The 26483-nt window shown below is 43.0% G+C and overlaps 1 protein-coding gene across 1 annotated transcript in view; it reads left to right on the top strand.

Moving 5' to 3' along the window:
- The window catches only part of kcnc3b (potassium voltage-gated channel, Shaw-related subfamily, member 3b), a 101537-nt gene that overhangs the window by 20124 nt on the left and 54930 nt on the right, over positions 1 to 26483 (top strand). Inside the window, exon 2 of the mRNA XM_088324316.1 lies at positions 1828 to 2527. Within this exon, the coding sequence (XP_088180442.1) occupies positions 1828 to 2527 (700 nt within the window). The remainder of the gene's footprint in view (positions 1 to 1827; positions 2528 to 26483) is intronic.

Raw genomic sequence — 26483 nt, 5'->3', positions numbered from 1 at the left:
GGTTTTCCTCTCCTCCTCCTGCTCCCTCTTTTCTTTCCACACGAGTGTCCGCGAGCCTCATTCGGAAGCGGATTTCAACGAGCACCGACGCGAGCATCCGTCGGATCCATTTAGAGATTGCGGGATGAGTGAGGGGAAAAGGGGGAGGGGTGGAAGAGTGCCGGCTAATTAAGCAACTTCATCATTAACAAAGGATACGGGAGAGTCTATGGGAAATTATGGCCCGGGGCCCGAAACGGGACACTCAGTGTTAGGTGCCTAATGCGTTTGGAATTGGGACAAGTATGTTTGATCTGGGGCGGCGCGGTGGAATAGTGGTCAGCGCCTGGGTGGCACGGTTCTGAGGTCGTGAGATCGAACCTCCTGTGTGGAGTTTGCACGTTCTCCCTCGTGCTTGCGTGGGTTTCCTCCGGGCACTCCGGTTTCCTCCCACATTCCTAAAACATGCATGTCAGGTCAATTGGCCGGTCCAAATTGTCCCTAGGTGGGAATGAGCGAGACAATTGTCTGATTCTATGTGCCCTGCGACTGGCTGGTACCCAATTGAGGGTGTCCCCTGCCCACTGCCCAAGGAAAGCTGGTATGGGCTCCAGCACCCCCGCGAACCTCCTGAGGATAAGCAGTACGGATCATGGATGGATGTTTGGTCAGCATACATTGGTACGTTGGGTTCTTCCAGCACACGGGTGGTAGGGGCACCATTTTCCGTGGTGTGTCTTGGGCAAGTACAGCCTGGTGGCGCCGATTCCTTTACAGGACAATATACAGTAAGATTCCACCCGGTTCCCTACACGGTAATTGAAGGTAGAAGGAGAAAATGACAGCGCTCCTACTCACTAGGTTGGTCTTAGGGCTGCAGGCAGGGGGACATCTGAGACGGGTTGCCAGCCAATCGCAGAGCACCCAGAGCCAGACAACACACTCGCCTATTGACAACCAGTTTGGAACCCCCGCAGGCAGACTCTATTCTATCCATCTACCTTGGTCATATCCCTCAAGAGGGGTGACCGACAACAAGACAAACACAATAACAAAGAAAAAAGGGGGGAAAAAAAGCAAAAAACACACAAACATTTTGGGACCATGGCCAACCTAATTGCCCAAACACCCAAACAAGTGAAGCACCTCGGCACCCGAGTCAGTCATGCTTTTGTCCCTCCAAATGAAATGGGACACACTAAAGCGGCCGTGTGACACAACACACTCTTCTGTCCGTCAACTTTCGCTGGTTTACCCCTGCCGCATCATACAGGTGCCCTGCCCATCCTTAAGAACGTGTCCACAATCCCACTATCCTTTGACAACATCTTTCCACTCATTCCTATCACCGACAAGAGCTCGAGCTTCCATTATATTTAGACCTCTTTGCTGCAGTGCACTCATAACACCATCCATCCACGTCATCGGCGGCCTTCCTCTCGGTCTCCTTGCATTGACTTCTGCTCTGTAGATCCTCTTCAACATTCGCTCCTCATCCATCCTCTCCATGTGTCCAAACCAACCGAGCACGCTCTTATCTGCTTGCTTGCTCCGTTCCACTACTACTCCAGTTCTGTCCCTCACAATTTTATTGTCACTCCTAACATACTCCTCAAACACTTCATCTCGAAAACATTCAATTTCCTTCTCACATCTGCGAATCGAACCCGAGACCTCTGAACTTCGGGTCCGAGGTATTAACCGCTCGTCCCAAACGCTAAACGATGCGTTTTTGTCACAAGGTTACTCGCCGAGCTTTTTGCGCGACTCGACACGCCGGAGACGAGAATCCCCATCCGGCTAAAACGCATCCTTCTCTCTGCCCCCCCCCCCTCTCTCTTCCCGCAGACTCCTCCTCTCGCCTCCCTCCGGCGGCTCTCATCTTCTCCCGCCTTCTCCCTCCTCCCCCCCACCCCTCCGGTCCTCTATGCTCAGTTCGGTGTGTGTATCCTCTTTCAAAGGACGCAAGGGTGGGAACAAGTCGTCCAACAAAGCATGTTACAGCGCAGACATGACTTGTCCCTCGGAAAGCGAGAAAATCGTCATCAACTGCGGAGGGGTGCGCCACGAGACCTACCGGAGCACCCTGAAGACCCTGCCCGGCACGCGGCTCTCCTGGTTGACCGAGCCGGACGCCTTCAGCAACTTCGACTATGACCCCAAACTGGACGAGTTTTTCTTCGACCGCCACCCGTCCGTCTTCTCCTTCATCCTCAACTATTACCGCACGGGCAAGCTGCACTGTCCCAACGACGTGTGCGGCCCCCTTTTCGAGGAGGAGCTGGCTTTTTGGGGCATCGACGAGACGGACGTGGAGGCGTGCTGCTGGATGAACTACCGGCAGCACCGGGACGCCGAGGAGGCGCTGGACAGCTTCGAGACCCCCGAGCCCGACGCGCCGGAGGACGACCCGGCCCTGGGGGGAGCCGACGGGGACCTGAAGAGGCTGTGCATGCAGGAGGACGCCAGGCGGGCCGGATGGTGGAAAACCTGGCAGCCCAAAATATGGGCGCTCTTCGAGGACCCCTACTCCTCCAAATACGCCCGGGTGAGTCCCCTCGTCCTCTCGGCCGCCGCTCCGTCGGAACTTTTTTGCAAAAGTTGTGCGCCGTCGACCGCATCGTTATCTATAAAGATAGACTCTTTGCTTTGGTGTCTTCATTTTCCCCATGTTGAAGTTTTTGGGTTTTCCCCTGCCCTCATGTAGGTTTTAGATCAGGGCATGGTGTCATAATAGCCTGTAGTTTGCAATAGTCTGCGCAGCCCTTTGAGACTGTCCCTTCTCAAGGTTTCTTCATTTTTCTCATGTTGAGGTTTTTGAGTTTTTGCTTGCCCTCATGTTGGTTCCAGATCAGGGTCATAATAGTCTGTGTAATAACCTGTGAAGCTCTTTGAGACTCTTTGTGATTAAGGGCATCACAAATAAAAATGATTTGACTTGGAACACAAAAGAAAAGGCATCAAAGAGTATTCATGCCGCATTTTCGGCGCCACGGATCCGGCTCATGTCTCACGTTTGCCCTTGGTGCTGTCCCGCTTGTTTTTGATCCCGAATGCATGACTTTTGCCGTGATTCGGAGTCGGGGACGCTCAAATCCCGGTCTGACGCGGATTACGCAGAGGATGATAGCTGCGGATCGGTTTTAAAAGGGAAGTTATGATCGGCGCTTTACGCCAATCAACCCGCTTTTCCCGTGGTTTGTCTCCGGCTTTGATCACAACCGTCCGAAAGACAGAGTGGTTTAAGTATCCCCCCCCCATAGAAAGAGTGCTATTGATGTTAAAGTTGGGTATGTAAGGTGAGAAGTAAAGGTGTGCGTATGCCAGATCTCAGCACCCATTTCCTCACGGAGACGCCAAGGAAGTGAAATTTCGGAGATATGAAGAGAAAGGTGCCGATGGTTTAAGGGGAAAAAGCCTTTTCGTTTTAGCGTTTCGAGGTAGCCTAGCAGCGCACGGATGCCGAGGCTGCTATCGACGCTGGCTTTTCTGCTGCAGTCGAGAGGAGAGGGTGGGGGGGGCGACGGAGAAAGAGAAAAGAGGTGCAGAGGGTGCTGCTGGTAGGGGGCGGGGGGGGGAGGTTCTGGTCGCAGATAGGCAGAGCGAGAGGGAAATGGAGAAGGGGCGAGAGAGCGTGGAAGGACGCCGAGAAAATGGAGTGAAATCAAAAAAGGGGGTCGTGCGATGGATGTGAGGAACGTGATAGGGGGGCGGGGGTGGGGAACAGGTCCAACCCCCCCCTAAGCTCTGCTCTACTGCCTGCTTGTTTATCGATTGATTTTTCATTGATTATCTCGGTTTCCCCTGCATTTTTTTGGGTTTACGGTGTTTGAAAGATGCCCCGGTTCTCTTAACAAGAAGCTGCTTCGGTAGAAGGATAGGTTCTCGACTTCTCGGTCATCGGGATCGTCTCACCTATTCCACGTAGTTTTGCGCGATGCTGAACGAGATTCTGCTGTAAAATAAGAAAAACAAGCCAAATAGGAGAATTGTCTTACAGGAATATAGATTTTGAATTTCCCTACGGGGATGAATTAAGTATCTATCTATCTCTTTCTCTCTCTCTTTCTATCTATGGTATCTATCTATCTGTCTCTATCCATCTTTTTATCCATCTATCTATCTATCCATCCTTCTATCTATCCATCCATCCATCCATCCCTCTATCCATCCCTCTATCCTTCTATCTATCCATCCATCCATCCATCCCTCCCTCCACCCCTATACCCCTCTATCCCTCTATCTATCCACCCCACCATCCCTCTATCCCTCTATCCATCCATCTATCCATCCATCCATCTATCCATCTACCCATCTATCCATCCATCCACCCATCTATCCATCTATCCATCCATCCATCCATCCATCTATACCTCTATCCCTCCATCCATCCATCCATCTATACCTTTATCCCTCCATCCATCCCTCATCCATCTATACCTCTATACCTCCATCCATCCACCCATCTATACCTATATACCTCCATCCATCCATCCATCTATACCTCTATCCATCCATCCATCTATACCTCTATCCCTTCCTCCATCCATCTATACCTCTATCCCTCCATCCATCCATCTATACCTCTATACCTCCATCCATCCATCCATCTATACCTCTATCCCTCCATCCATCCATCCATCTATACCTCTATCCCTTCCTCCATCCATCTATCCCTCTATCCCTCCATCCATCCATCCATCCATCTATACCTCTATCCCTCATCCATCCATCCATCCATCTATCTATTTTACGAATACAGGAAAAAGAAATCCCTTCCATACAAGTTCCATATCAATAGCCCACAACTGCCTTCCTGTCGCAGCTCGGTTTATGAAAACAACGGCTAAAATAATATGAAAGAATCCCTCAAATGAAATTGTGAATCATTTAGCGCCTACGAGTGGTACATTTTTGTTTGAATTCATGATGAAAAAATCTGTCAATCCCCTGTTGTCGGTCCGTCTGCGAACCTTTGTTTTTCAAGGCAAGCCTTTTTCGACTCGCCTAACCCGTTTTTTGTTCCTGTTAGTCTCCTGCTATGACCTGTTTTGATCTCGACCACGTCTGCTCTCCCGTTCCGAATTACAATACGTTTTTGATCCCGACCTCGTCTGCTCTCCTGTCCTGGCTTACGACTTGTTTCCAACCCCGACCACGTCTTGCTCTCCCTGTCTCGGCTACAGACCAGTTTTCCGCACCTGACACCGCCATCGCTCGCTACGGAAGATCCAAGCCGAGTACGAGAGCGAACACCGGATCGTGGGCGCCCCCTACCTCGTTCCTTCAATAAAACATGTGGTTAACATTACGCGAGTGGGTCCTGTTTCCGTTCTGGTCCTGACAGTTGTTGAATCACTAAATATTAACATAAACGTTAATCTGGTTGATGAAGATTTATGTTAATATTTCTATAACAGATTAAGAATTGCCCCGGTCTAGACAAAGTGATGTCGCTCACCCCCAAAATCCAGCCACGTTAAAGGGACAGTATGTACTAATCGACCGCTAGGTGTCAGCGTATTGTGTAGTGCAACCAGAAACGAGTAATAAAAAGCACAAGAAGAATACAAACTAAGGGGATTTCAAAGGGACCCCACCATACCGATTGTCTTCTTGTTTTTCTTGCTCGCCTCATGTTATGGAAAATCGATACTAATATCTTTTCTTTCTAGTATTTTAAAATAAACACGTTTGCTCTATATGCTAATCATGGATTATTATTCAGATGATTTTTTTTTTCAAACAGTTTTTGTAGGAGGAGCTAAATCACAAGGGACACTTTTAATATTTGTCAGGACCAGAACGGAGACAGGACCCACTTGCGTTACGTTTCTCACAGTTTTATTGGAAGAAAGGAAAGGGTTGCCCCCACGATCCGGTTGGACTTCTGTGGCGAGCGATGGCGGTGTCGGGAACGGAAAAAACGGGTCAGTCGCCGGGACAGGAGAGGGAAAACGTGGTCGGGTCGTAAGCGAGTCGTAAGCCAGGAATGGAGAGTAGACGTGGTCGAGGACAAAAAAGGTCAAAAGCCGGGACGGAAGAGTAGACGTGATCAGGATCAAAAACGGGTAGAAGCCGGGGGACAGACGGGACCAAAAAACGGGTGGGAGTCAGGGTCGAAAAAAAACCTTGCCGAGTGTAATAGGGACAGGGAGCCAATCAGAGTCCGAGGCAGTTGGCGCCAAAGTAATCATTACAAAAGGTACTTGCTTCTTCCTGATTTCTGTATTCTTTGCATATTTTTCCCTTACAAGGGTTTCAGATCATCAAACCAAATTAATATCTCACAGGGACAACCCAAGGTTAAGATGTATATTCTCTGTATTCGGGGACAAAAATAATCAAAAGCTCTCAGGGAGGCCCTAAGTGAAAAATGGAAGCTTCTGGGTGGCCAAGTCAAAGTCTCCAATATGGCAGATTTGAAAGCCTTTTGCTAAGAAGAGTGGGCCAAAATTGCTCCACAGCGTTGTAAAAGACTCATTAAAAATGATCGTAAAGGTTGGATTTCTGTTATACGGTTGGACTTATTCAATAGCTTTTTTTTTTTTTTTTTTGTGCCTTCATAAATGGAATCAAGATATCTTATTTTGCTTTTCAGTTTCATGATCTGAGTGATAAATACAGAAAAGGGGGCACAGTCACTCAACCCCCTATTTACTCACAGAAGGTCATAGCGATCATTGCAGTGTTTTGCGTCCCTCTTTGCGTGCTAATGTGTACATCCGGGCGCGCTGCCCCCTGATGGAAAACTGCTGCAGTGAACGGAATAACCCCCCCCACCAAAAGACGCAATGGCTGCTCAACAGCGAGACAAGGGGAAAGACGAGATCACCTTGGAGAGGATTTTGTCAACACAGCTTGAAGGGCAGAGAGTTGAACCCTTGTGGCGTGCCTTTTCTTTCGTCAGTTAAAATGGACGTGAACTTGAAATGCGATAACTCAATAGCGCGTTCCCCCCCCAAAACCCCATCGGTTCATATTTGCCTGCAAACCACTAATACCGTATTTTCCGCACTATAAGGCGCACGGGGTTATAGGGCGCACCCCCCAAAAATAGTTTTTGGTCCTATATTTTCCATACATAAGGCGCACCGGATTATAAGGCGCTACAATGGGAACGTGGACAAAACAGTCAGATGGTTCAGTCCAACTGATTACCCCCTTAACATTCCCAAAGCTTGCAAAGAAGCAAATACGTGTCTCAGACATGGACGGATGCGGTCTCCGTACGATGTCACTCAAATGCATCCTTCCAAATATCATTCAGAAGGTTCAAGTCTTGGGATTCAAGAAATGCCAAACATTTCTTAGTTTCCATTTTATTTTTTGCTGGCAACTGTGTGGACAGCAAAGTAAAGATTTCATTGTGCAGGGAAACAGGGTTCTTTACTGTGCATAAGACAATAAACACTTTGAATTGAATTGAGTTTAAAAAAAGACTCATCACAGAAACATCAAGATCGTTCTAAAACAAGATACCGGGAAAATATAAAGCCGCATAGCTCACCTAGGTTCTCTTGCAGCCATCACGTTCAATAACGATACGCAACCATGGTCTTCTTACAACCGTGAGTGTAGTAAATCCAGGAGAGTCAAATATTTACAAATACAGACTAGTAAAAAATGTTTTCTCTATGCCGTAGTGCAACCCAACGTGTGATTCACATTCATCTTTTTTGGCCAATCGCAGGCTTTGTTTCGCCCCTTTAGCCTATGCGAGCCTGTAAATGATAAAAAGGATCCGCCCCTTGACCTCCGAATAACTTTAGCCAATAGTGACCGATTCAAATGATGATTGACACATTGGTTAGGAAATGAAACGCCAGTATATAAATCCCAGCATACACCGCGGACGACTTCGCCTTCGGGGGAAAATCGAGTCTGCGGCTGCTTGCCTTAGTTGCAAGACTTTGCCACTTAATATTGATCCATATATAAGGCGCACTGTATTATAAGGCGCATGGTCAGCTTTTGAAAAAAATAAAGGCTTTTAGGTGCGCCTTATAGTGCGGAAAATGCGGTACTTGTTATACCAGCTCAGTAGCCTAGATGGTAAGGCGCCCGCTCTGAGACTGGGAGGTCGCTGGTTCGCGCCTCGGCCGAGTCATACCTAAGACTTATAACATTGGTAAAAATGGCGGCGCCCTCTGTTGGCTGCGGCTGCATCGGCTCGCTACAACGGGTCAGGTGTATCGACATTTCGTTCTGTGTACATTGTTACAAAGAATGACAATACAAAGGAAATTATTATTATTATTATTATTATTATTATTATTATGACATTTTATTTCATTTTGCGTACAATTGACTCTATGGCACTGGAGAGGAAAATCCCCAAATCTCGGGTCATGCATTGAAACACACCACGAAGTGATACGAAGGAGAAGGACGATTTGAGATGAGTCAGCGTTTGACCTGATGCATGTGAACGCCTGCATGGACCGGCTGGCAGAGATGGGAAGCTGCGTCGTGGCCGTCATAGACTTTCTGGACTAGTTTACAGGCTGGGGGCGTCATTGCTGTCCTGCACTTTTCGGACATTTTCAACATCTTACCTTGTGTTTACTATTCTATGTACAGTAATGCTAATTGTGATTCACCCTGGTCAATCCTGGAGGGGGGATTGCCACGTGTGAGGTCCTTTCTCAAGGTTTCTCTTTTTCCTCACGCTGAGGTTTTTGAGTTGTTCCTTGCCCGCATGTTGGTTTCAGATCAGGTCATGGTGTCATTGTAATCCTGTGCAGTCCTTTGAGACATTTTTGTGATTAAGGGCTATACAAATAAATTTGACTTGACTTGACGAAGATAATTAATTACGATGTGAGTCTATACACGTCCACATCATGTACATAGCGTGTTTTGTGTAGAGGGGGAAATTTGAGCTGCCACGTTTTTACTTTTCAATGCTCTCGCTTTGATTGAAAATACAAATTAAAAACCTGAAAATATACGTATGTCACAAACCAGGGCAGGGCACAAAATTGAGAACCCAATAGCGTAACGTACTTAGTTTATTAGGGAGAGGAGGAATGCGTGCATCGATGGTCGCAGAAGTGGATTGAAATCCAAACAAAAGAGTGTTCAAAGTCAAACAAATCAGGCCAAAAATAAAACTGGATCAAACACATGCAGATTCACAGAGCTAGGCATTTAACACAGGGTATAACAGGAGTCTTGCAGAAGTATCAGACGCTCAGACAACTAATGGCTCAAAGGACCGCGTTTAAGTACTCCCAAGGAGCAATCAGTCAACGCGTCTCAGCCGGTGTCCACGGGCAGGGCCAATTGGGCGCCGTGGCAACCGCGAAAGAACCCGGCGCCACCCGGCTGGGACCAACTGGGCGCCATGGCAACCGTGACACGTAATATGTACCTTCATGGGCAGCACGGCAACGAAGTGGTTAGCGCGTGTGCGGCACAGTTCTGAGGTCATGAGATCGAACCTCCTGTGTGGGGTTTGCATGTTCTCCCCATGCTTGCGTGGGTTTCCTCCATGCTCTCCGGTTTCCTCCCACATTCCAAAAAACATGCGTTTCAGGTGAATTGGCCGGTCCAAATTGTCCCTAGGTGTGACTGAGCGAGCGAGTTGTCTGTCCCTGTGTGCCCTGCGATTGGCTGGCAACCAGTTCAGGGTGTCCCACTGCCCAAAAATAGCTGAAATGGGCTCTAGCACCCCCGCGACCCTACTGAGGATAAGCAGTGCAGATAATGGATGGATGGATGTACCTTCATGCCACAAGGGTTAGATATGTCTCGCTGTGTCTAGCCAATATTTTCACGCTGAAAAGAGATGGAGACGATACCTAAACGATTAAAAAAGTACCAAGCCACAACAAGAAGAGCGAAATAAAAAGCACGTATTATTCCAATAACGAGGATATTTTTGTATTGAATTGCATTGTCAGTCGTTGTAGAAGTGGGCTTCATTTAATGCTCGTGTTGTTTTTCAAATTGTAATCTCTGATATTTTTTCAAAACTGTCTTCTGAGTTACTGCCATGTCAAGTTTGCAGCGTTTGACCATACAAACTAAAACATGCACGTACGCCTGTTGTAAAGTGCCTGTCTGGTGAGGCACAGTCAGATTTACAAAACATGATTCTACGTCCTATTCAGCATTTTATCAGCAGAGCAAAAACCAATATAGATACTAAAGCAATGTTAATCGTCTTATTGTTATTTGTAAATGAAGTCCATGCGCTGCTCCTTTTGAATAAAAGTATCAATAAATAATCGTCTATTATGAAAAGAGTCCTTGCAAAGGGAAATATATCATAATAGATGGAGAGGACGTTGCTGGGCGTCGCCCCAAAATATACGCAGAGACGAACTATGGCAGAGAGGGAACGCTCTTTATTGCATTCATTCATCCAAGGTTTAAAAAGAGAGTGACGGCCAATCAGCTGTCCGGGCTGTTGGCGCCAATTAAGCAATCATGACAACACCATTGATACGATTCGATTCAATGTGAATGATTCGCTCTACGTTTGAAGCGGTTTAAAGATTCCTATCCGCCTCCATTGAAAATCCCCTGGCAATTTACTGCAGATTAAATAGACTATCTTGACTGTTTGCGAGCGGGGTAAACATGATGCTGATGTTTATTGCTTTGTAGATTTGCGCCTGTCCCCGCTGCACCGCAGGTAAACAGCCCCGCCGAGCAAAAAAAGCATGATTCCTCTTCCTAGAGTGCACGATTAGCTCTCCATTTCTTGTGAACGTGCACTGATGCGCAGTGGAATGAAAGACCGCTTACTTTTCCTGTTTTTTTTTGGCTTCCCACTTGTATATTTGTCGGAAACCCCCGGCTGAGGATCCTGCGTGACTCCCGCTCCCGCTCCGGCGTCCTCCCTTAGGGCCACCGGTGAGCATAGCATTAAAAAAAAAAGACGAGGTTTCTGTCTCGGAGGGTACATCTCTTCTTCTGTTGTTAAGTGCGGAGGACGAGCTGGGAATCCACAAAAAAAATGACTTTGGTTCCATATTTGTTTTTATCTGTGTCATGCTGTGAGGTTGGTGTCCGGTGAGGCACGGTTCGATTTCCAAATAGATGAACCGGATTCATCATTTCGTTTGCAGAGCAAGGAAGCAAGATATAAAATCTACCATAGAAAAAAAAACCTTTTATTTTCTTGCTTTCACTTATAAATGAAGTCCATGTCCTGCTTCTAGAATACAACAATTTATTTAATCCATCCTTGCCATAATATCACCAATTCTATTGTTTTGCGCTGAGGTGCTTACCAAATCAGAATCCTCGGTATGATTCTGACATGAGGCGAGAGAATTGCATGCCTCACTCCGCATCCTGAGATTGTCAACACTCTAAATCACCGTAAATTCCGGACTATAGAGCGCACCTGATTATAAGCCGCACCCACCACATTTCAAGAGGATAACCGCTTTTGTACTTACACAAGCCGCACCTGTATATAAGCCGCGTGCGCCCACGTTAAAACTTGTAACACAATCACAATATTAACCCAAGCCCTACTCTGAGTCCCGCGATTTTAACTGAGCATAAAGTACTCAGTTCAACTGTCACAGTCGGCAAAATGTAAGGAAAATGATACCGGTTGTTAAGATATGATGCAGACCGGCAGAGTCCGGGTCCCGTTAAAAGTAATCCAAGGAAAAAAACTGTGTATTTCCAAAGGTATGGGTGGGAAAAATAGATATCCACTTTTGTCTGCCGTGTCCACAAACAATCACCTTTTACCGGTCCCCACTTCCCGTCATCCCCCGCGTTTGTTCCGCCCCTCCTTTTTCATTCACCCGTGCAAAACACATCAGAATAAGTGTCTAAAATAAATACATTACAAAAATATACAGTTGCAAATACATATTATACATGGTTACACATATTTACAAAGAAAGACGGCACACCGTGAGAGTTTTCAAAGCTTTAATAATAATATAACTTTCATCCCAAACCGTGGCTGTGAAGGGTAGCAAAACGCTACTAACAACACGCTCGCAATACTGTTAACGGATCTGTTAAAAAAAAACATATCGTACACGTAGAAATCACGGTAAACCCTTCTCATCGTCCTCCCTATAACTGTCGTCATCAAAGATGTCCTCCTTTAGTATGGGAAAGAGGCTGGCGGCTGTTAAAAAAATGACATCAATTGGCCGCATCACTGAATAAGCCGCAGGGTTGAACGTTTGGGGAAAAAAGTAGCGGCTTATAGTCTGGAATTTACGGTACTCCAGACTGTTCCTTTTGAACAAAAGCATGAATATATAGAAGAATAAGTCCATGCAACAGGAAATACATAACAAGATGGCTTGAATTTCTGTTAGCTTGCTAATACTATCATTAATTCTATTGTTTGGCCTCACGATCACCCTCTGCCGTGAGGCAAGAGAACTGTGTGCCTCACTCTGCATCTGCAGACGTTAATATCGTACAACCTAACCTTATTGATAAAATCCATGATATAATCATTAATTTTGAAAAAGAAAATCCAAATATTGTAGTGGCAAATAAGAAAGAACCCTAACAATAAATAAACACAAACATCGAGTGTATTTTAGATAAAAGAATCGCATGCCTCACTCAGAATCTGCAGACACTACGAAAAGCAATACGTCACATACAAATTGTATCGGTCATATTCATGAAATGTGAAATCTCTGAAAAAATCCCAAACATTGTGAAGTTAAATAACAATGAAGTGTAAAACTGAACAAATGTATCTATTTAATGCATTTTAAAAGTTATACCTCCATGATTATACCCTCTCCCGTCTCCCCTGGTTGCACATCAATGGTTTTTTACGTGTACCGTAAATTCCGGACTATATAAAGCGCACCTGATTATAAGCTGCACCCACCACATTTTAAGAGGTAAACCGATTTTGTACATACACAAGCCGCACCTGTATACAAGCCGCATGCGCCCACATTTAAACATGTAACACAAACAGAAAATTAACTCAAACCCGACTTCAAGTCCCGCGATTGAAACTAAATGTCCTTCATTAAGGTCCACAGCCGGCCAAATGAACGGAAAATGATACCGGTACTTAAGGTTTGATGCAGACCTGCAGAGTCCGGGTCCCGTTGAAAGTAATCCAAGGAAAAAAGTGTATATTTCCAAAGGTAAGGGTGGGAAAAATATATCGGATGAACCTATTTACTCACGCAACTCCTTTTTCTTTAACCAACTTTTTACCCCCTCTTCTTTCCTTGTCTGTCCCTCACCTTTAGCGGTCCCCACTTAAACTTGCCACCCCGCGTTATTTCCGCCCCTCCTTTTTCATTCACCTGTGCAAAACATATCAGAATAAGTGTTTAAAATAAATACAAATAAATACATTACAAAAATATACAGTTGCAAATACATATTATACATGGGTGACACATATTTACAAAGAAAGACGGTACACCGAAAGAGTTTTCAAAGCTTTAATAATAATAATATAGCTTTGACAGGGGCAGTTAATGGTAGCAACACGCGAGCGCCGCTAGCAGCTGTTAGAAAAATGACATAAATTGGCCGCATCACTGAATAAGCCGCAGGGTTGAAAGTTAGGGCAAAAAGTAGCAGCTTATAGTCCAGAATTTACAGTAATCAGATTTATCGTCATTATTTTAGCTACTCTGGGTTCATGTGGTGGCTACATTTCTCTCGCACAGTTTTGAATCTAATACCGAAGCATCAATATAATTTTTTTCCGAATGAACCGGCGCGTCTCCCGGTCGCTCCAGATTTTGCCGGTCTCATCTTTATGTACTTCCCTCCTCTGCACTGAGATCAATTCAGCCTTGCTGGTTAAGTGCTGACTCAGTCTTCTGCTTCCAGTCAATTAGGAGTCTGTTCTTCATCTTCTCCATCTTCTTGATGTTTGTGGGACTAGGAGAAACCACAGCGGATGGATCTCACACCGGTTTTATATATTAGTCATTCAGCAAAATAAAGATTTTGGGATTGTCGAGTGAGATATGTGGGTACCAATGTTCCCTGTCTTTTTCCTTCCGGGTCTGAGCGTTCGCACAAAGTGGGTGAGCGACGCTTGAAACAACAGTGAGCAACGGCAATCCCAAGTGTGGCAACTAAGTCATTATCAAACATGTCCAAAACTTGACATCGAGTTACATTTTGCTGAGTTTCCGGCAATGCAAAATTATTTTTCACGTCATTTGTTTTTACAATTCTTTTATTCCCGGTATCTATTTTGGCATAATATTAACCTTTTTGGGTGCTTATTTCGTCGGTTGCAAGATACAGAACTGTACTTAGTCACATTTTTTAGTGGAAGTACAATGTTGGCAACAAGATTGACTTGGTATAATTGGAAATGATTTGAATGCAACACAAACTTTTTCTTCTTTTTTTGTTTTTCTTTAACTTTTTTTTAAATTCCTTTAAAAAAAGTCTCATTGTGTTTATTTTTTCCCCAGCTGTTACTTTTTTCTTTTTGTTCTCCATTTACTTTTTTCCTACGTTTCTTTCTTTTCTTTTTTCTGTCTTTTTTCTAAATTTTTTCTTCTTTTGTTTTTTTCCCAGCTTTTCACTACTTTTTCATTTTGGTATTTTTTCGTTTTTGTTCTATTCCCCCCTTTTTTAAGTCATTTTGTGCATAGATTTACATCATATTTGGTCATGTTGGGATTAAAGAAGCAAAAACAACCCGAAGAGCCGTTTAGGACCCGAAAGAGCCGGTTTCCTTTTAGTGAGCCGAGCCGAAGAAGCCGGTTCTCGACAAACTCTACTGACTTTACTCAACTTCGTTCTACTTCGACTCGACTTCAAAATACCGCATTTAGGACACAACGTCGGGGGAACCCGTGTATTTTGACCTTCATGCACTGTAACTTTGACTGAATTTGCTTCTTAATTAGTAATTTCGAGCCCTGATTTTTGTGCGCTGGCTAGATTTTCTTGTGCGCTGAGAATGTGCGAGCAGTGCGCAATTGCGCACGCGCGCAGCTTAGAGGGAACACTGGTGGGTACATTATCATTTTTTTTAATAAAGGCTCCTCAAGGAACTTTGAATTTGGTACAACGCAGTGACGTTCAGTCAGGGAGGCTTTGTTTGACCTGTCACCATGGAAATGTAACATTACAAACATTATTGAATGGTTTCAGTGTTAAACTTCTGTCTCATTGAAATTCAAAATGTTTGGATTTCCTTTTCAAAACCACGACATTTTCACATTCGACCACTATTACTGATACAATGATTAGGTAAAATATGAACGAGTCTCTACAGATGCAAAGTGAGGCACGCAATTCACTTGCCTCAAGGCAGAGGGCAATAGTGAGATCAATGATTCTGATTTGGCGCGTACATCAGCCCCAAATAACACCAGTTGTGCTAGTAGTAGCAAGCTAACTAATTCAAGCCATCCAATATATCTTTCTCATTCCATGAAATATTTTTGACCATGAATGGGAACCAGAATCACCTATATCATCATTGTGTTGCTATAAAGTAGTTGTGGGTAGTGTTCCCTCTAAGCTGCTCGCGTGCGCAATTGCATTCTCAGCGCACAAGAAAATCTAGCCAGCGCACAAAAATCAGGGCTCAAAATTACTTATTAAGAAGCGACTTAAGTCAAAGTTACAGTGCATGAAGGTAAAAATACACGGGTTCCACTTACGTTGTGTCCTAAATGCGGTATTTTGAAGTCGAGTCGAAGTAGAACGAAGTGGAGTAAAGTTAGTAGAGTTTGTCGAGAACCGGCTTCTTCGGCTCGGCTCACTAAAATGAACCGGCTCTTTCGGGTCCTAAACGGCTCTTCGGGTTGTTTTTGCTTCTTTAATCCCAACATGACCAAATATGATGTAAAACTATGCACAAAATGACTTAAAAGAAGGGGGGAATAGAACAAAATCGAAAAAAAATACCAAAATGAAAAAATAGTGAAAAGCTGAGGAAAAAAAGAAACAAAAGGAAGACAAAAAAGGAAAATTTCAGAAAAAAAGAAAAGAAAGAAAGAAAGGAAAAAAAGTAGAGAACAAGAAGAAAAAGGTAACAGCTGAGAAAAATAAACACAGATCTTTTAAAGGAATTTTAAAAAAAAGTAGAAAAAAACAGGGGAAAAAGAAGAAAAGGTTTGTGTTGCATTCAAATCATTTCCAATGATATCAAGTCAATCTTGTTGCCAACATTGTACTTCCGCTAAAAAAAATGTAATTTAATACAGTTGTGTATCGTGCCAACGACTCAATAAGCCCCCCAAAAATGTGAGTATTATGCGACAAAAAATACCAGGAAAAAAAAAAATGGAAATCTTGTGAAAGAATTGTAAAAACAAACGTTTGTAGGCAATTCATTCAAAAGAGATAAGATCATTTTGCATTGCCGGAAACTCAGCAAAATGTAACGTGATGTCAAATTTTGGACATGTTTGCTAATGACTTAGTTGCCACACTTGGGATTACCGTTGCTCACTGCTGTTTCAAGCGTTGCTCACCAAATTTGTGTCAACGCTCAGACCCCTAAGGAAAATGACAGGGAACATTCCTATTTAGTTTCTTTTGTCTTAGCATATTTGGTATTGGAGTAATCCAAAAGTCATTGAAAGTAATCCAGTTCAAGTAACCCTACCCAACCCTGTTGGTACAATCCAAGAACAATGGAGATGGAAGAAGCAGGCTAGACTTGAGGTGAACTATTCCCAAAACACGCATTGCTTCTATAAGGAAATGCATATCTCAAACGAGCTTCTCAAACACCGGAGTGGGCATCAATCCCTGTCAGTGCGCTCACCTTTCCACATAAGCCACTGTGCTTTGTAAGCGGAGCAGCTCGTAAAGCATTCTGCTTTACGCTAAGCTAATAAATCAGCGCCCTGCACACGCCTCCTCGTCTAACCCCTGAGGAGAGACCTCCTGCATGCACGGCCTGTTTACTGACATACTCTTTCCAAGGGACGCTGCCATATCTGACCAATAGATGTCGCTGTGTTTTGAAGAGCAAATGAAAACGAGTGCTACAAGGCACACGGAAGAACACAAACTACGGGGACCCAAAGCCACAAAACTGCACCTTTTTTTATTTATTTAAGTTTTATGCGTTTTGAATTTTTTACCAGGAGAACAGGAACGGACTCTACAAAAAACCCTAAATATGCAAAATTCCAACCTATTCTCAAGGTTATCCCTTGGGCCCTTACTTTTTATTAAATCTGCTAGCTTACAAAATGAGAATTAAGGGGTGTGGAAATGAAAAAACAGCAACATCATTGGCCAGTAATAACAATAATGCAAACAGTGCATAGTAGTCAAAATAACCAACAGGAGATAGGAATACCGGTCAAAACAACAAACTGCAGTGAGCCAAAATCTTATGTCCGGAGGCAGAGCGTTCCATAACACCGGGGCCCGGATGGAGAACGCTCTCGAGCCCGCAGACTTCTTGGCTCTCGGAGTCACAAGTAGACCGGCATTTTCCGAGCGCAGACTCCGTGCAGGAACATAGGGGGTAATCAAATCACAGAGATAAGAGGGTGCAAGCCCTTGCAAACATTTATATGTTAATAAGAGAACCTTAAAGTCACATCTTAAGTGGACTGGGAGCCAGTGCAAGTTGGCCAATACAGGAGTAATATGCTCAAACTTTTTCTTAGTCAAAAGTTTATCATTCTGAACCAGCTGCAAACTTTTAATGCTAGACATCGGGAGACCAGAAAGCAATACATTACAGTAATCGAGCCGAGAAGTAATAAACGCATGAATTAAAACCTCTGCATCTGATTGGGACAGCATCGAACGAATCTTCGCAATATTACGGAGGTGGTCGAAAGCTATTCTAGTCATATTTTTCACGTGTAACTGAAACGACAGATTAGGATCAAATATAACACCTAGATTTTTGACCGAGTCACTATGGGTGATATTACATTTGTCTAGGTTCAGAGTACTGTTTCAGAACAAGCAACGGCATTGAGAAGGACCAATACCGTATTGAACAATTCAGATTTCCAGGATTAAGGCGCAAGAGGTGAAGTGACATCCATCTTTTGATCTCGGTGTGGCAGGCTTCCAAATTTCTAGCTAAGTGTGTCACAAAAGGAAGATACGGTTGAGTGTATACTGCATAACAATGGAAACCAATATTATACTCAGTGTTCTGGTTTGCCCGCGTCCTAGACGCATCATTTTTGCTGGGGACGCATAGTTTCGAATTAACGTGCGTCCCTGGGACGCAACGTTTTTGACACCAAATTGTCATTATTACCCGATAACTTTTTTTTTTTTTAAACAAAGATTTACCCAACTCCAAACTTTTCGTCAGGCAGATCCGCCATTGTTGTTTTGGTCTCGCGCCGATCTCGGCCAACAAGATCTCGTTGCTTCGAGATGACGTCATTGTTTTGGCGGTTGTCGAGTGAAAGAGAAGTATGCCTCCGAAAAAAACAGTTGGAATTTGTTGTAAATCAACAAAAAATTGGTCATTTCTTCAGTGTCGGTAATAAGTCGAAACATAATACAGAAAGTGGTAACAACGGCAATGATTCCGGCACGAAAAAACGGCGGAGAAATTCTTCAGAAGACCATGAAGGCAAAGAAAACACGCGTGTTGAAGCGAACGATTCGACGAAAGATAATAAACAAAAGAATACTTCTAGCCAGAAAAGGACTTTTCTGCCAAAATGGACTCAATGATATTCCTGGTGACGCTATGAGGAGGATTATAACGGAGGCTACATGTTCTGTGATGCGTGCACCCAGCGTGACAAAAAAACTGGATGGCATGAATCATTTCGCAATACGAACTTTCAGAAAAGCACACTGGATCGGCACCACGACAATGAAAACCACAAGTTAGCTATGGAAATTCTGTTCCTGCAATTGGACCTTGAGAAGGCATTACAATTGTGGCGGGACAGCAAACCACAAAGAATATATGAACTGAAAAATCCGAAGTGATTAAAACTGCGTGAATATATAGACTAATATTTCAGCAATATTATTTTGTATAACGTACAATATATTTGTGAACTGAAAAATCTGAAGTGATAACTGCTTTGTATTACCAATTAAGTGTGATGATCAAAACTGAATACATATATATATTTATATATTTATTTATATATTTGTCGCTGATTTACAATTTCAACCTGGATAAGACTACCGTATTTTCCACACTATAAGGAGCACCGGGTTATAGGGCGCACCGCACCCCAAAAAAATAGTTTTTGGTCCTATTTTTGACATACATAAGACGCACCGGATTATAAGGCGCTACAATGGGAACGTGGACAAAACAGTCAGATGGTTCAGTCCAACTGATTACCCCCTTAACATTCCCAACTCTTGCAAAGACGCAAATACGTGTCGAGAACACGTGCGGATGCGGTGTCCGTACGATGTCACTCAAATGCATCCTTCCATCATTCGGAAGGTTCAAGTCTTGGGATTCAAGAAATGCCAACCATTCCTTAGTTTCTATTTTCTTTTTCGCTCGCAACTTTACTGTGCATATGACAATAAACACTTGGAATTGAGTTGAATTTAAAAATAGACACTCCATTCCATCCATTATCTGCACCGCTTATCACAGAAACATCGAGTTCAGTCTGAAACAAGATACAGGGATAATATATATAGCCAGAGTAGCTCACCGAAGTCGTTGTGTTCATAATAATGTGCAGCCGTGGTCCTCTTATATCCGTGAGTTTAGTAAATCCAGGAGAATAAAATATTTACAAATACAAAATAGTATAAAATTGCTTTCTGTATGCCGTCAGCCACGTGCTATACGCATTCATCTTTTTCGGCCAATTGCAGACTTTGTTTTGCCGTTTAAGCCAATGCCAGCCTGTAAATGATAAAAAGGATCCGCTCCTTGACCTCTGAATAACTTTAGCCAATAGTGATCAGTTTAAATGATGATTGACACATTGGTTAGCCAATGAAACGCCGGTAAATAAATCCCAGCATACACCGCGGACTACTTGGCGTTCGGGGGAAAATCTAGTCGGCGGCTGCAAGTTAGTTGCAAGACTTTGCGACTTAATATTGATCCATATATAAGGCGCACTGTGTTATAAGGCGCACGGTCAGCTTTTGAAAAAAAGAAAGGCTTTTAGGTGCGCCTTATAGTGCGGAAAATACGGTAAATTTCGGGGAGCCATAGATTTTTGAGCATGCGAGTCCTCGGGACCCATCGCTTTTCACAGCTCAAATGAACACTGTATACTATATATATTGTATATTCTACTCCATGATGTTGGGTGTGTCCTTGCTTAGTCCGCGGAAGCGTTTCTGGTTTTCCGAGAGTCCATCTGCTTTCTGGAACGGCGCTTCCCTTCCAAGTCGTCGGGGACGCCAATGACTCACCATTTGGACCCGCTGTCCAATTTCCAGCTTTTCACTCGCAAAGACAGTCGCTATTCACCCTCATTTGGGAACGACTCATCGATAATAAAGCGCTTGCTCAGCACCAAAGTCAATAGATGGCTTTGAGATCAGCAGGAAGTCTTTCAAAGCCCAAAACACTTTATTGTATGCTCAAGTTGATTGTTTAAGTACTTTTTATAGTGGTCCCATTCAATGTTCACTGTGATTTTCCTTAGGGGTCTGAGCGTTCACACAAAGTCGGTGAGCAACGCTTGAAACGACAGTGAGCAACGGCAATCCCAAGTGTGGCAACTAAGTCATTAGCAAACATGTCCAAAATTTGACATCAAATTACATTTTGCTGAGTTTCCGGCAATCCAAAATGATTTTTCTCTTTTGAATGAATGGACTCATGTACGATGGCCAACAAACGTCATTTGTTTTTACAATTCTTTCACAAGATTTCCATTTCTTTTTATTTCCTGACATATTTTGTCGCATAATATTAACATTTTTGAAGGCTTATTGAGTCGGTTGTAAGATACACAACTGTACTTGATCACATTTTTTAGACACAACTTTTTCTTCTTTTTCCCGCGTTTTTTTTCTACTTTGTTAAAAATTCCTTTAAAAAAAATCTCATTGTGTTTATTTTTTCCAAACTGTTACTTTTTCTTTTTGTTCTCTATTTACTTTTTTCCTACATTTCTTTCTTTTCTTTTTTTCTGTTTTTTTTCTAAATTTTTCCTTCTTTTTTTTCTCTTCCCTCAGCTTTTCACTACTTTTTCATTTTGGTATTTTTTTCTTCTTTCTTCTATTCCCCCCCTTCCTTTAAATCATTTTGTGCATAATTTTACATCATATTTGGTCATGTTGGGATGAAAGAAGCAAAAACAAGCCGAAGAGCCGTTGAGGACCCGAAAGAGCCGGTGCCTTTTAGTGAGCCGAGCCGAAGAAGCCGGTTCTCGACGTACTCTACTAACTCAACTTCGTTCTCCTTCGACTCGACTTCAAAATAGCGCATTTAGGACACAACGTCAGGGGAACCCGCGTATTTTGACCTTCATGCACTGTAACTTTGACTTAAGTCACTTCTTGATTAGCAATTGTGAGCCCTGATTTTTGTGAGCCGGCTAGATTTTCTGGTGCGCGGAAAAACTCTGGGGCAGTGCACAATTGCGCAGCTTAGAGGGAGCACTGGTCCCATTGGAAAATAACAATTTAATTTCTGCTTCTTACTCAAAATTCCTCTATTACAAGTTTTGGTAAGAAAGTGATATCCTTGAATTTGTCAGGCACTTAGTTTGTAGGTAGTTCATTTAAAAAGTACTTTATTGACCACCTAGATTACTTAGTAACCAATTCCAGGGTTCGTTCACCTTGTTTATAGCCAAGTTTTATTTTTTTTCCCAGAAGAAATCCAGTGTGATCGTGAAAAACCAGGCAAAAAAATTGAGGGTAACATTTGGTTATGTTTTGGTCACTTTGAGTCCCCATAGTTTGTATTCTTCCTTGTGCATTTAGCACTCGTTTTTGGTTGAAAAGCAGCCTACATAGATAGAATACAATATACCTTTATTGTCATTGTTACCAGGGTTGGGTAGGGTTACTTGAACTGGATTACTTTCAATGACTTTTGGATTACTCCAATACCAAATATGATAATAAAAGACAAAAGAAACTATATAGGAATAAAATGACTCCATTTTGTGCAGGCTTGGGGAGTAACGGAATACACGGAACAGCAAAAATGATTTTGGATTTCTTTTCATTTTGTTTCTGTAGCATTTTATGTTCCTTTTGCCGGAGATCAAAGCCAGGAGAGAAAGCTTACCACGTGTTGTGAGTCATCATTTGATTCAAATATTGTTTCTTTTGTCTTTTATTAGCATATCTGGTATTGGAGTCATCCAAAAGTAACTGAAAGTAATTCAGGTAAAGTAACCCTACCCAACCCTGGAGGCACGCAATTCACTTGTCTCATGGCAGAGGGCGATAGAGACACCAAAGATTTTAATCTGGCGCACACCTGTGCCCCATACAATAGAACTAGTGATAATATTAGCGGGCTAATAGCAAGTCTAGCCATCCAGTCATTTCTTTTCTCATTGCATGAGCATTTTGATCATAATGGAGGATTACCTGTCTAGCGCATAGACTTAGTTTGCAAGTTTAAGTAGGACAATTGTCAGGGATTGACATTATTAAGACTATTTAGTGGTTATATTTGCACAGATAAAATACATGTGTATCGTTTAATTCTACATGATGGTGGAAGCAAAGAACTTACGTCCTTCCTGGCTGAGGTCCCAAACCGAGAGAGGGAGTGGTTTATTTCGTCAGAGAAATCAGTACAGACAAGAACACGACTTCAAAATAAAAGAATACAAGATTGATAAACGTACAAGAGATGCAATTAGACTGATTATTGAAACGTTACTTTATGTGTGTGTGTGTATGAGAAACATTGTTTTTATATTTAGTAATATAAAAAGAAGCTAATTACTTTGAGACAGAAATTCAAGAGATTTACATTGAAAACCTGACAACAATATAACTTTTTTCTATGCTAGAGTTTATCTATTGCTTTCTTGCTCTGCCATTCAGATGATAAATAAGATGTATTTTCATTTATTTCTAAATGCGCCTCACCGGAGAACAACGTCACCGCACACTGTTGCTAACCAATCATGTTCGGGCAACTTTGTGATCTTCCTTTTTCATGACCTACTCATGTTAGCTTGAACTTAAACACATAAAATTATGCACAAAATGACTTAAAGGAAGGGGGGAATAGAACAAAAAAGAAAAAATACCAAAATGAAAAAGCAGTGAAAAGCTGAGGAAAAAAAAAGGAAGAGAAAAAAAGAAGGAAAAATTTAGAAAAAAGCCAGAAAAAAGAAAGAAATTTAGGAAAAAAGTAAGGAACAAAAAGAAAAAGTAACAGCTTGGAAAAAATAAACACAATGAGATTTTTTTAAAGGAATTTAAAAAAAAGGGAGAAAAAAACAGGGGAAAAAGAAGAAAAAGTTTGTGTTGCATTCAAATCATTTCCAACGATATCAAGTGAATCTTGTTGCCAACATTGTATTTCCACAAAAAAATGTGATTAAGTACAGTTTTGTATCGTGAAACCGATTCAATAAGCCCCCCAAAATGTGAATATTATGCCACAAAATATCTCAGGAAATAAAAAGAAATGAATATCTTGTGAAAGAATTGTAAGAACAAACAATCGACATGAGTCAATTCATTCAAAAGAGAAAAATCATTTTGCATTGCCGGAAACTCAGCAAAATGTAACTTGATGTCAAGTTTTGGACATGTTGGCTAATTAATTATCTTGCCACACTTGGGATTGCCGTTGCTCACTGTTGTTTCAAGCGTTGCTCACCAAATTTGTGTGAACGCTCAGACCCCTGGACAATTACAGGGAACATTGGTGGCGTGTGACAATTCCGATACCGGGGGAAACGGTTTTGCTTAGGAAATAATGAGTATCACATGCTCCAATTACCGAGGGAAAAGAATCCCGGTGAAGACGTTATAAAGCAACTCTCCCGGTGTGTGTCGGACACCGCGGAGGGCGCCGAGCGAGCGAGCGAGGGAGCTTTAAAAGAAAAGGAGGGATTGGCGGAGAAAGAGAGGAGCTACGTGGCAAGGACAAGAGAACATAATATGCTGCAGTAATATGTGCAGAATACAAAACAGATGAAAGAGGGAAAGGACACACGCGTCTCACTCTTACTATTTGTTTGTCCCTTGTCTGACAGGACTGCGGTGCAAATGCAATGGGATGGGGGGGGGGGGGGGGGGGCATAAAAGCCAGGAGGGGGCTCCTGAATACCGCAGAGCCGATAAAACGCTGACGTTATTTTGCACAAACATGCGCTTGCAGTGTTCATTTGAGCTGTCCCGGAGACTCGCATGCTCCAAAAGCTATGGGGTCCTAACCAGTGTTCCCTCGCCACTGCGCGCGTGCGCAATGGCGCACCGCCTGCACATTCTCAGCGCACGAGAAAATCTAGCCAGCGCAAAGTTCCCTCTATGCTGGGTGTGTGCGCAATTGCTTTTCCGCGCACGAGAAAATCGAGCCGGCTCACAAAAATCAGGGCTCAAAATTGCTCATTAAGAAACCAGTTAAGTCAAAGTTACAGTGCATGAAGGTGAAAATACAAGGGTTCCCCTGACGGTGTGTTCTAAATGCCGTATTCTGAAGTCAAGGTCGAAGTAGAACGAAGTTAAGTAAGGTCAGTAGAGTTTTTCGAGAACCGGCTTCTTCGGCTCGGCTCACTAAAAGGAACCGACTCTTTCGGGTCCCAAACGGCTCTTCGGGTTGTTTTTGCTTCTTTCGTCCCTATATGACCAAATATGATGTAAAATGATGCACAAAATGACTTAAAGGAAGGGGGAATAGAACAAAAAAGGAAAAAAATACCAAAATGAAAAAGTAATGAAAAGCTGAGAAAAAAAGAAAAGGAAAAGAAAAAAATACCAAAATGAAAAAGTAATGAAAAGCTGAGAAAGAAAGAAAAAGGAAAAGAAAAAAGAAAGAAAAATTCAAAAAAAAGATTTTCATTTTGTTTCTGTGGCATTTGATGTTCATTTTGCCGGGGATCAAAGAGATCAAAGCCAGGAGAGAAAACTTACCACGTGTTGTGAGTCATCATTTTATTCAGATTTAGTATCTTGAAATGAAATGAAATGATCTGCATTTATGAAACGATCTGCATTTATATAGCACTTTTCAAGTCAATGAATACTTTTTACAATGTGCTTCACATTTACCCATTCACACACACACACACACACACACACACACACACACACACACACACACACACACACACACACACACACACACACACACACACACACACACACACACACACACACACACACACACACACACACACCCAATAGCGGCCGTGCAGCCATGCAAGGCGCCGACCTCCTTATTGGGGGCATGAGGGGTTCAGTGTCTTACCCAAGGACACTTCGACATGAGCCGGGATTCGACCTGCAATCTCTTGATCCCAAGACGAGCGCTCTACCTTCTGAGCTACTGCCGCTCGTCTTTTATCAGCATATTTAGTATTGGAGTAATCCAAAAGTCATTGAAAGTAATCCAATTAAAGTATCCCTACCCAACCCTGCTTAATTCAGGTATTTACAAAATAAAGGTAACCACACAGATCTGGACTTTGGACTAAATTGGTGAATTTGCGTAAAGGGGTGTTCTCCTTTTTGTTGACAATGTTTGAGCGATCAAGAATGGTGTGTCATTTCAGCTGGAGCACCCAATACTTACAAAATGATTATGATGTTGCTGTTTGATAAAAGTAGATGTATATTTATTTGGAGAGGGGTTGTGAAAGGATAGTGGGATGTGTGGACGGCTTCTAAGGGATGGGCAGGGCACTCCTATGATGCGGCGGGGGTAAACCAGCGAAAGCTGTCAGACAGAAGAGGGTGTTGTGTCACGCTGACACGAGTGACATGGCCGCTTTTCTGTGTTTTTTGGATTTTTTTGTTTTTATGTGTTTGTCTTACTGTCGGTCACCCCTCTCCAGGGATATCACCAGGGTGGATAGAATAGATAGATGTACTCTTAAAGGTACATTGCTTAATATTTGTCCACTAGATGGCACTGTATTGTCTAAGCCACAGGTGTCAAACAGGCAGCCCGCGGGCCAGATCAGGCCCGCTAAGGGATTGCATCCGGCCCTCGAGACAAGACTCAGAGAAGCGCAAGAGAAAAACGAGCTGCAGGTTGAAATATGTCAACTTGATGTTGCCAAAGCCAGGCACCTCTCACAAAGGCTGTACTTGTATTTCTTGTATTTGTATTTTTTCCTTTTCTCTCTTTTCTCTTTCTCTCTTCCTACCCTTCGCTCTTTCTTTTCTCTTGTCTCTCCTGTTTTTCTATTTCTTTTTGGATTTCTTTTTTCTGCTCCCTTTCTTTTCCCCCTCTCTCTCACGACTTTGTATCTCTTTTGTTTCTCACACTCTCTCCCTCTCTCCTTTTCTTCCTTTTCCCTCCCTCTTTCTCTTATTTCTTTATCTCTCTTTGTCTTTCTCTCGAATCTACTCGTCCGGCCCCCGACAGAATGTTTGTTCTATCGTGTGGCCCCCGAGTTCAAATGAATTTGACACCCCTGGTCTAAGCCAAGGAAAATCAGTGCCGAATGAGCAAATTTATT

Source organism: Urocampus carinirostris, chromosome 19 (genome assembly GCF_059441175.1).
Source record: "Urocampus carinirostris isolate Australia breed hairy pipefish chromosome 19, RoL_Ucar_1.0, whole genome shotgun sequence".
NCBI classification, from domain to species: Eukaryota; Metazoa; Chordata; class Actinopteri; order Syngnathiformes; family Syngnathidae; genus Urocampus; species Urocampus carinirostris.
Note: the sequence above shows the minus strand (reverse complement) of the source record. Positions and strands in the feature narration are given on the sequence as shown.